Below are 12,275 nucleotides of genomic sequence, written 5' to 3' on the forward strand. Positions count from 1 at the left end.
AAGAAGAGAGGATGAGAATTAAAAGGTCATAATTAGACTTAGAAATACCCAACTTTTCTTAGTTTCATCCTCCTACTTCATTCTCCAGGCATTCAAAAATACTGCGCCCAAAATTGATTATTTATGACTTTAATTATGCTTGGTACAATTCTAAATGTCTATCCATAGTTCCAACCATTGACATCTATGCCATCAGTGCACCAATAAATACAACAAACACGAAGTCTTTCTACAAGTAAGCTATTAATAACACCCAAGTCCGAGTGATCTGTGGTCCCCCTGTTCAAATTCATTTGGGATTAAACTGTATAAAGTTGATTACTATATACACGTTACAGCAAGTCTACACACATTTCACCCAGGTCTTCTCTGTGCTCTGTCTGGTGCTTTTGTGACTTTTTAAGATTTCTTTTTGAAGTAAGTACAAGTTATATTACATCCTAAAAAAGTGTGGTTTCAGTGTCATGAAACAGACTGTGTGAGTTCTGAGTTCTGTAACTCTGCATGAAGCATACAGGTATGTTTAATGGCAAGATTTCCTTGGATTATGTTAGAAATTGAATTTATTTGCTAAAATAGACATAAGCCTGCCAAAAAACTTAACTGTGGTCTCTTCTGGAGTGCTTCACTATTCCTTCTTTTATTTACCAATACTTTGAGATAAGGCCTGAACATTCTGACTGTCTGCCTGGGTTACATTTATTTGCACGCTACTTCTTATATGAATGAGATTTCTAGAGACAAAGACTTAACTTTTCAAACCAGTGGATTTTCCAGCAGCACAAAGTTGAAGTGACTACAGCCACACACAGATGTCTAGGATACATCTGCTTTATTTTATCCATTGAAGAAGGGAACAGATGGTTAGTGCTTTGGGTATCCAAGGCATCTACATAGGTCTGGAAGATAGAACTCCGAAAATACAGAGCTGAAGGTTATGAAGATCCCTCAACAGTGTTTGAAGAGACATACATTTAGGAAAAAGGAATCCCAAACAATTTGGCTTCTTTTTAGTGAGATGAAACACTGTCCAGACTCTGTTCTATTGACTCTCTCCCCATTGACTGCAACAGGGGTTTAGGCATGCTTCACATATGGAAACTTGTGGTATTGCCACTTGTATTTAGGTGCTTTAGTCTTCGGGCTGAATCTCACTCTGAGTTGTAGGCACACGAGGGAGCTGGATTTCCCCTCTGAATGGTGTCTTTCATACCTGCAATCTTATTAAAACAATGCTTGGGTACTACTTTCCCTGTGGAACCTCAAGCAATTTTCAAGACCAGTAAAATCACTGTTTTATGTATGGAGAAAGTAAGTCACTGATAAGTGAAGAGTTTTATTGGTCAAATCTACCCATCATGAGCCAACAGCAGAATAGAAATGCTCTGAATTCTAGTGTGATGTCTTATCATACAGACAGCATTGACTTTGGAGAAAGAAAAAAAATATCAGTAGTGCTACAGTAGCTGCCTAGCACATTAAAAAAAAAAAGGCAAACAAAAGATGTTCAATATCTTCAATGAGGTTTAGAAAAAGGAAGGAAATTTATTTCCTCTAATTTTGTTCTTAGTTCTCTTGGGCTTTGAAGGATAATATACTGGGTGATATTATATTATCCTGGGAAATCTTACACTCAACCAAAGCTACAAAAAGCTTGCAGGAACTGCATATGCTCACACCGTGCTTTTTACAAACCCGTCTACTTTCAACCGTTCGGAGAAAAACAGAGAAACAAAGGGGTAAGGTTTTAGCTAAAGAGAGAAAGAAGCATAGATGCTGATCTCATGTTCACACAAAGAGCATTCATTTAATTTCTTTTTCTCCAGATTTCTTAGAGGTCTTTCTTCTCATCTGCGCTCTGAGAATACCAACAGAAGTCGTGAATGTCTTTGAAATGGGCATTCCATGTTCTTGTTCTTGTCAGGAACTGTAGTGATAGGACAAGGGAGAAGGTCTTCAAAAAAGAATAGATTTAGATTTAGATTAAATATTGCAAAGATAGTCTTCCCTGTGAGGGTGCTGAGGTCCTGGCACAGGTTGCCTAGTGGAACTGTGGCTGCCCCATCCCTGGAATGTCCAAGGCTGGGTTGGACTGGGTTGGACTGGGTTGGACCTGGTCAAGGGAAGGTGTCCATGCCTGTGGCAGGAGGTGGGACAGAATGGGCCTTAAGGTTCCTTCTACTGCAAACCCTTCTACAATTCTATGATTCTGTGAGTAGTTTTCAGGTGAAACAAAGTGTGAGAGAGAAGAAAGGGGAGTTGCTTGGGAAGGAAAAGAGAGGTGGATATAAAAGATTAAAAGTCTAAAAATAAGGAAATTTTTTATTGTACTTTAAAAATCCTATGACCTCTTTTGAGAGTATGAGTTAAATATAATCTTTCCTTCACTCCCTTTCTGTATTATGTGCAAGATATTTATGTGGTAAAATCTGGCACTTGTATTCCACTTTCACTGGACTACAATGTAAAAAACAATCCCCATTATTTTTACCCTGAGAAGCTTCATTCTCAAAACAGGGAGAGTGATCCAGTATTTGAGGACAGGTGCCTGAAATACTCCAATTAATCACCCTTTTTTATTAAATTATTGCTAGTCAATATTCTAGGATACTATGAGGTACATCTGGAATTTTTAAAGCCTGTATTAGAATGTGGAATCATGATTATTATTTTCTCTTTTTGACATCCTTTTCATTCAGGCACTTTTCAATTATGGTTTGTATTCTATAGCATGCTAAGATCACTTAAGCTAGATTTTTCCCTTGTACTGCTTAGATCTCCATTGGCTACACCAGAAACCAAGTTACCTGCCTTACCTGTCAGCATTTACCACAGCTTAAATCTCACGGAAGGTACCTACACCAAGTTGTTAAAATACAGTTGTGGAGTCCTGCATACATTACAAGCTGGAAAATATGAAAGCCACCCCCTTAGAAATTAAATTGTATTGTATCTTCTGTCACTTCAATATTTGGCAGCAGAGATGTTCTTCTAATGAAATATGTAAGTTATGTAATTAGACTGATTCTATACAGATTATCCATAGGCAAGAGAAAAATCAAAAGTGAAATAAATATTTTGAAATTCAAAGACAAAAAATAATGAAATCACAAAAATATGTGGTTCTCTTTCTTTATGTTTTTTTTAATGTTTTATATGAAAAATATTTTATGAAACATAAAACCTGAACATCATTCTAGAAAATCAGTTGATTATTGGATAGGAATGTTCATGAATAGTTTAAAAAATATTGTTTGAAACCTTCCGTAAGTGGAAAAGAAGAAGAATAAACATCAAACTTCAGGTATTTTGGGATAAATCAAGATTAATTCCACCAATTAATGCAGAAGAAAAATTTATTAATGGGTACCGTAATTACTATAGTCTAAGATTATACGAAAGCTGCTATTTGGGATGAGAAATGACCTATTTTAGTCAATCCATCAATATATTGAAAATAAGAGAAATTTTCAGGTGCACAGGTCCTTTCCAATTTTGAAAGAAAAAATGCATACATCCCATAACCCTAGCAAACTTAATTAAAATACTATATTTGAGAGAAAAAAACCACCTTTTTTTCTTCTGCAAATACTCAAGAGAAAGGGAGAGAATAAAACAGCTCAAGACAAGTTTCCTTTACATGACTCCAGTCACTGAGAAAGACTGTGCTTTTATCTAGATCTCTTGTCATTAGCGGCCATCTGGGGGGTAGCTCGGAACTGAGATCAAAAGCACATTAGCACATTTATTAATGTTGCCTCTTCCCTTTGACTGTCTTTTAAGTGAAGTTAGGGGTAAGAAGGTCTGTGAGGAAATCAGTGAAGCCTAAGCATTTTCTTGAAGTGAGGATCTGAATCACTGTGGTGGTTTGGTCTGGGCCTTCCTTGGTGACCAGTTTGTAACCAAGGAAGGGCCCAGATTTACCCAGTATTCCCTACGATTTTTACGTAAGCCAGATTATAAGAAGAAAGGAGGAGAGGCCTTCGCTCTCTTTCCTTCCTGCGGCTTGGAGGTGCAGGTTCCCTGCTGTTGAGTCTGCCGGGCTGGGGAGTGAGGCCTGGTTGGGCCTTGCCGACCTTGGGAGACAGAGGTTGCCGGCGATCGTTCCGGAGCGACTCTCGGTTGTCCCAGGAGAGTAGTGAGCTGTTTTCTTTGCTAACTCTTTTAGTTGTTAGATATTGTGTCACTAATTGGGATACATATATATATATATATTATTTTAGTTTTGTTCTTTTTTTCCTTTCCCCCTTCCCTTTCCCTTTTGAAATTGTATATTTTAATTATATATAAGTGTAAATATATTTATATATCTCACTTTGGTTGTCTCTCTCTCGTTTCGGGTTTTCTTAGGTTTTTTTTCTCCCTCTTCTCCCTGAGGTTTGGGGGGGGGGACTTCTGGTGGTAAGGTTTGGAGACTTGGCAGGGAGCCAGCTTCAAACCATATCAATCACCAATTCTGCTATAGGCCTCAAACATTTTCAGAATTTGCTAAATAATAAAGAATGTCAATTAAACAACTGGTGTGGAATGTCTACTTAAACTGGGTATCTGTAACTCTAGTATGAAAAGGATGCTTGGGGGAGATAATACAAGATGTTTCTTATTGCTTTATTTTTCCTCCTTATACATTCCAGGTCTTCAAGGTCATCATGATACAAGAAAATGATACCCAAATCCATGAGTTCATCCTCTTGGGATTCCCTACCATCATAGAGCTACAGGCTCTATTGTTTGTAATTTTCCTCGTTGTATATTTGCTGACTGTCATTGAAAACATAGTTATCATCACTTTAGTCATAAGAAATCACCAGCTCCACAAGCCCATGTACTTTTTCTTAGGCCATCTAGCTTTTCTAGAGGCCTGGTACATCTCAGTCACCGTTCCTAAATTGTTGGTCAACTTTCTGGTGAAGAGTAAGAACATCTCCTTCACAGGATGTATGGCCCAACTCTACTTTTTCATTGCCCTGGTCTGTACTGAATGTGTCCTTCTGGCTGTCATGGCCTATGACCGCTGTGTGGCCATCTGCAAGCCGCTGCACTACACAGTCATCATGAACCACAGAGTCTGTGTGCACCTGGCCGTGGGCTCTTGGCTGGTTGGCTTTCTGATGTCTCTGCTAAAAGTCTTCTTCATTTCCCAGCTCTCCTTCTGTGGCCCTGGTGTCATCAACCACTTCTACTGTGACATCAGCCCTTTGCTCAACCTTTCTTGCACTAAGCGGTTAGTTGCAGAGATGGTGGACTTTGTCTTGGCCTTGCTTATTTTGTTGATTCCCCTCTCTGTCATTGTAATTTCTTACATGTGCATAATCAGCGCCATTTTGTTAATTCCCAAGGCCCAGAACAGGAAGAAAGCCTTCTCCACCTGTGTTTCTCACCTGGCTGTCGTTATCATCTTCTTCTCAGCCACCCTCTTCATGTATGCCCGACCCAGGAGTATACACTCCTTGGATCTCAACAAGCTGGTTTCTATAATTTATACTATAGTCACTCCAGTGCTAAATCCATTCATTTACTGTCTGAGGAACCAGGAAGTAAAAGACATTTTGTGGAAAGCCATGGCTGCTCTCTCCAGAGTTTCAGCATCTGATCACTAATATAATGCTTGGAAGATAGTCTTCTGACTGAATTTTTCTGTATCCTATGAAAGTCTAATAAGACTTTGACAGAAATGGGTATTATGCTTTTCTTTCAACATCAGTGGTTATGAATTTCTTCTCCTGAGTCAATCTGCATGTTCAGCTAACATCAATGAATGCTCATACTACACGAATGTAAAAGAAGGTATTTCTACTGAACTTATTACACATAATTCCCGAGGAGTAGAAAAGACAATAAACATCATCACCTTCCTTTAATTATATCTTTGGTATGCATCAAAGAACAATATTGCATTCTGACTCTGATCCAACTTAAAATGAACTTCAAAGAACTTGAGGCAGCAAATAAATAGTTATGTCAACCTTTTTTCACAGGGATTAGCATGGGAACTTCTGTAATTCAGATTATATCAGTCATTTTAGATAGCTGCCATAGGAGAACTTGAATCAACACTGAGAAGTTCCTTTGTTACTAACTTAGAATATAACTTTGGGAAGTAACTGTGATTCACAAAACAAACTTTTAAGTTTGTGGAAGAGGGTTAATTTGCATAGTTTGATTTCTATTTTAAATGCTAAGTGAGCCTCCTGATTTTCAAGTGCTATTTTCCTCTGGTTCTTCTGTATTGCATGAGGAGATATAAGCACTGAAGAAGAATTAGTTGTCTAAACACAGGCACCTAACAGCATTTCTGATGCCATATGGTATCTATACAGACACTGGACCTGTAGGAGTACTGATCTTTCCTGAGGTAACGTTCAAAGGAGAGGGTCAAGAAGAACTTGAAGCAATTCAAGAGAAAAGACAAAGAGGTCATGAAGTAACAAATGCAGCACAAAGACATTCATTTACATGGATAGAGATGCCTAGTTGTATTTCAAATGTCCTTCTCTCCAGAGAGGTTAAGCTCTTGCCAAAGGTCTTGAGTGAGATGTCAGACCTCTTGTTTATGAAATGGTCCCAATACATGAATGTATAGACAAATTAGTTCCACTTGCAGGGGTATATGCTTTGTGGAAACAGTTGAACGTATAGGCACAATAATAGATAACTACGCAGGTACAGATTCATATTACATAGTTCTGTGTAGTTCCTGAAGAATTTCTGTCAGTGACTTATTCATAGGGAGAATCACTAGCTGGTAAGTGAGGAATAAACACCTCCAGAAAACATTTCACAGCAGCTAAGTTAGGTTATTGTTTTGTTTCCTGAACAGCAAGTGCTGCAGAGAGAGCATCAGAAAGCCAGAATTAGTCTTCATGGTTTTCCTTCTCGGATCCCTTATTTATACACAAGCAAAGTAAACACTGCAATCCCGTGAGTAATTACTTACATCTCATGCAGTCTTATGCTGAACTGAGGAGACAATACAGTTTTTCTTCTTCAGGAATTTTTGAAGGGCAATCACGTACTTCCAAGGAGGAATTTATCCACTGGTATTTCAATGTGTACAGCACACACAGGAACTACAGTGAGCAACATATGTAAGCTTCTGAGCTGCTTGTTGATATGTGCTTATAGAGTCAAGGAAGAGAGGAATAGATGTGGCTATGGAATAATTCCTCTGACCTGTTTTCTTCTCAATGGGAGAAGTACTACCTGTATATTTATATTTCCTAGAAATAAAACAAGCTGACTCTATTGTGTATTGGATAATTAAACTGACAGCTATCTAAATTTCATTAGATGAATTCCAGCTTTTCAATGTAGTCTCGTTACATTAAGGTAGCTCAGGTGTTTACTCCAGTTCAAGTGACAGACAAATGTAAGCATTGTATTTGACTTAGGAGAGTCACTCTCTTGCAATTGCTTATTTAGAGATTTGACTGACGTGTAAAATGAACAATTTGAAATTTGAAACACCCAGATATCCCTGGTTTCATAAACAGAATTAATATTGGCCAGGTCAGGAAGTACTGAATATATGTGCCAGGGAGACAAACTGGTTAATAATGTAATTTAGGCTATGAAAAAAAGACAACATTTTTCAGCTTCTTTTTAGACTTGTGGAATTTCTCATGGTAATAAAAGCTAACAGTAATGTGGTTACAAAGCTATTTGAGTTTGCACATTGTAAGTCTTCAATTATGTTCTATATAACCACTTCTGCAGGTATAAAATACTTTAAATTAACAATACCTGGAGTGATGTTTCAGTGTCAGCAAGTCTTATGAGGATGAATGTTCTTTCATCACTGAAAATCTAGTTTATTATATGCTCTTCTCTACTAAATCTGGGAAAGGGAGAAGAGGTGGCTTGTTTCTTTGCTTTTAACAAGAAATAAAATATTACAGTAGTAGAACTTTAAAACAAGATATTTTAAATCTTATATTAGATTTCAAGATGGCAAGGTTAAAGGAGAGAAATGTTTCCAGCTTGAGGGGGTTTTTGTCTTTTCAATTTTGATTTGTAGAAAATAAGAATTGGATATGAAAATTAGCATTAAAAAAATAAATTAAAGGCGGACAAATAGAGAAATAGCAAAACAGGGTATGGGAGTGGAAGAGACACAGACATAGAAATGAAATGCATTCCTCCAAAACATAATTCATCTTCCCGGAGAGCTTTATTTAGTATAATCCATGATGCTCTCTGGAAATATCTGTTTCACTTAGTGAATATCTTGAGGCTTCCTATGCTGTGAAAATGTAGCAGGAACCAAGCTCTACTTCACAGGCAGTGCTGGAATGACTTAGACAATTGGGCTTAGTTCTGGAAATCTAAGTCATACAGATGCATCCTGGATATTCAGCATCCCCTGTAAGTTAAAGAGAATTGTGCATCCAGCTGGGCATTAAACACCCATGGATTTCACCAGGCCACTAATTATGAACCAGATACCAAAATATCATATTGAATTTGTCCTTCATATCTTCAAAATGGTGTATGATCTGAATGTAATAATGCTCTTCCTTTTCTCCCTCCCTTCACGTTTTTCCTTTTCTTACCATTATCATTCTTCTTCTCTTCTATCTTGCCATTTTTTCTTTTCTTTCTCTGCAGTTCTTCTCATTATTTCTTTGATTTTTAAAACATTCATCCATTTTCTTTTTCATTGCCTTTACTTTTTCTCTGAAGCTTGATGCTCTGCCCTTTGTCATGAAGGATTAAAAAAAATTTCCAGGAATTTATCGTCTTGGGATTTCCAATTACCATGGAATTTCAGATGTTGATCTTCGTAATATTCCTGGTGGTTGTGCTGGTTTAAAGGTAAACCAGCAGGGGAAATGAACTCAACTCAAAAGAGAGATTATAAATCAGAATAACAATTTAATAAAATAATACCATAAGTAGGATTATACAGACAAACAATTAATTGGTTTTAATCCACAAAACCCAAATGTATAACCCAGCACCCTGGGGCATGAACAGAGTGGTGTTCTTTGGGCCCCCTGAGTCCAAAGTAAAAGGAGAGAAGAAAACCTGTTGGTGAGAGTGCTGTTGCAGTCCGGTCAAGAGTGGTGGTTGCAGTCTGGCTGAAAAGTGGTGGTTGCAATCCAGTCAAGAGTGGTGGTCTGCAGCCTTCCTCTGGATCCCATGAGTGGTTAAAAAAGTTCCAAGACTCTACGATTATATATTCTCCAGTTCAGGCAGGAATACCCAGCACTTCCCTCAGGGCGGGGAGCTCCACAAAGGGTGTGAGGACAAGAGCATCCTCCTATCTCACGGGCCTCTTAACACCCAGTTTATAGCCTGAGGAGTCAGGCTCTATGGGCAGAGGGTGTAAATGGTTCATTGATAACAGTTTCTGGGAAATGGCATGGAAGGCTATAGAATACACAGTTTTGGGTTACACCCATAAAATGATGAACTGGTCCCAGCTGTTCTAACTAGGACAGTGGTCTACATGCTGACTTCTTGGAAAATATACTCAATTATCTTCATACAGATGAACTACCTGCCCCACTAGTCCATGTGTTTCTTTCTCAGCAACCTCTCCTTCCAGGAGGCTTGGTACATCCCAGCCACTGTTGGTGAACTTTCTTGTTGAAAGCAAGAATATATCTTTTGGAGGCAGTATGATGCAGCTTTACTTCTTCAGCTCCCTTATTTGTACTGAGTGTGTCTTCCTTGCAGTTATGACTTATGATTGTTACGTGGCCATTTGCAATCCCGTGAGCTATTCAGTCATCATGTTACTTGCCACATGCTCCTGGCTCATGGGCTTCTTTATCTCCATGCTGAAAGTAGTTTTCATCTCTCAGATGTCTTTTTGTGGCTCCAATATCATCAAGCACTTCTTGAGTGACATCAGGCCCTTGCTGAATATATCATGTATGGACATGATGGTGGCTGGAACAGTGAATTTCATCCTGGCCTTACTTATCTTGCTGGTTCCACACTCTGTCACAATTATTTCCTATATATGCATCAGCAACAGCATCTTGCATATCCCCACATCCCAGAGCAGGAAGAAAGCCTTCTTCACCTGCGTTTTTCACCTTGCTGTAGTCATTATCTTCTTTTCAGTCTCTCTGTTCATGTATGGGTGACCCAAAAGAATCCATTTTTTTGACTTCAACAAGCTGGTGTCTACTGTATATTCCATGCTAGACCCCTTCATTTACTGCCTAAGGAACCAGGAGGTTAAAGTGGCTTTGAAAAAATCTTCATTGTTAGGCAGATGTTCTCCAAGGTATTTCAAGCCATTGCTGTCCACCATTAAGATAGTTCCTATTGACAGAATGTAAGTGTGAGAGTTAGAAGGAAAGGTTTTAATATTTAGATTGTACTTAGATCTGCAATCATAATAATGCTGGATAACTCAAGAAACTGGGACATATATTTGACCCCTTATCTGTTTTGACTGACATGCACTTCAGGGAACAAAAAGACATGTCTGGGATATCATACATCAATGGCTTTGAGAAAACAATTTAAATGTTCTGTTAATAGCATATGATCCAAATTCAGGCAATATCTGACAGCTAAGGTGGGATGCATATGCCTAACTACAGGCACCTGCTTAATGTTTTAAAGACCTTGGGTATTCTGCTTTACAAATTTACAATTGTGATTTTAGAAGGGAAGAGTCTTTTCTGCAGTGCCTGTATCATATCTGCCAGTCCAAAAGGAGAGGTCTCAGGGCACTCCACACTGTTTCATATTCTGCAAGAAGCTTAGGAATTTGAATCAATCCTACTGGAAGATAGTAACAGTAGAAGGTAAGAAGGTGTTTACTGTGGAATGGAAGCTTGACTTCTTAAGAAAGGTTGAAATAAATAATCAAAATAAATTGAAGACTTTAAATCCTCTACACTGCAAATAAAATAACTTTTCCCCCCTTTTTATGTAGGCCATTTTCAATAATTTCTCTCATATAGTCTGCTGAAGTCACTGTGTCTTAGTTTGAATATGACTGAACATGCAGTTGTTTTGGAATTTTATGTATTTTAGATTAAGTGACTGCATATCTACTGCCTTTGTCAACATCTGTACTGATAAATTAATTTACTCTAAAGAGTGATCTGTGGCCATTTTGCTAAACATATCATAGTGTCAGATATACCCTGATAAGCTTTGTGGACAGGCCCCTTTTGATGAAGATGGCCATGGTAATGAGCAATTCCTTGATTGTGACCTACTGCAAAGCCTTTTGCATCTGTTCACTCAGGTCTTCTATCAGTCTGTTTTGTGCTATTCACTGCCATTTCTCTGTTCCACAATGTGAACTTCTCAATTTCCCCCATGTGTCTTCCCCCATGGATCCTAATATGCACTTCTTTTAAGGGATCCTTTTTTTCCACTTTATTTGTTTTTTTTACTTGTTTGTTTATTTATTTAGAATGATGCTGTGCTTAAAACAGTTCTGATGCAACTATGTAGCGGCATGAACGTCCTTATATAATAAGGAAAAACACGCTCCTCGTGAGTGGTGAAACAAAGAGATTTATTTCAAATTCAGCGCTGGTTTTATCCCTTAAAACCATGTGACTTCTTTGACCAATAAGGTTGTCTATGTCGGCGCATGCTCTTTTGGGCTTCTCTGCCCCAGCATGTCCCCCGTGCCTTGAACACGCCTCCTACATCACCCCCCTCTTAATTATCTAAGGAAGTCACAAAAACAGTGCAAAAACAACAGTGCAAACAATCAGAACAGTACATAGTAAACTACCAAAGCTTGCAATAACCCAGCATATCGCTCACTTTGGCCCCTTGTACTTCTATTGTAAACCCTTTAAAACTTTCTTATATTCCTATAGGGTAGTGCAACTTGGAGAAATAACTTTATTAACTTAGCCCAACCGTGTACAAACTTATAACCTTTATTAACCTGAGGGTTTTTAAATAACTGGGGAGTTCAACTTTATTTAAAAAACAGGCTAAGCTTAGCAAAACTAAATTCTCCTGAAGTGACCTTGTGGTGGAGGTAATATTATTTTGTGAGGTGTTTTGTGTTTTAATATTTGTCCAATCAAACAACTCTTTAATTCATTCACTCTTCTTGTCCAGCGACGGCCGTCATTCACTCACTCTCACACATGCACAGATATTTTACAGACTGCTTTATACCACATTGGTCTTTCCTTAATGTAAACCTGAAACATAAACATAACTCTTTTATAACTTCTGCGTTACTCTGGTTCCTGCTGCTGTGACTGTGTACCTAAATAGGGTTTTACACACCTGGAAGGAATCCACTTGTTCTTTTCCTGTAGCCATGCAGGCGT

General features: G+C 38.2%; 1 protein-coding gene and 1 pseudogene across 1 annotated transcript; both read left to right on the forward strand.

The window, feature by feature from the left end:
- The first annotated feature begins 4,649 nt into the window (after positions 1-4,649).
- On the forward strand, positions 4,650-5,600 carry LOC113995015 (olfactory receptor 6B1-like). Its single transcript, XM_027734673.1, has one exon. It carries the CDS (start codon positions 4,650-4,652, stop codon positions 5,598-5,600), a length of 951 nt encoding a protein of 316 aa, XP_027590474.1.
- Positions 5,601-9,517: 3,917 nt separating this feature from the next.
- On the forward strand, positions 9,518-10,295 carry LOC113995014 (annotated as a pseudogene).
- Positions 10,296-12,275: the final 1,980 nt, after the last annotated feature.

Source organism: Pipra filicauda, unplaced genomic scaffold, assembly GCF_003945595.2.
Source record: "Pipra filicauda isolate LSUMZ 115617 unplaced genomic scaffold, ASM394559v2 scaffold388_size762695_pilon, whole genome shotgun sequence".
NCBI classification, from domain to species: Eukaryota; Metazoa; Chordata; class Aves; order Passeriformes; family Pipridae; genus Pipra; species Pipra filicauda.

Coding starts and splice junctions, on each gene's coding strand:
- LOC113995015 (XM_027734673.1), top strand. CDS start 4,650: ATGATACAAGAAAATGATACCCAAATCCATGAGTTCATCCTCTTGGGA.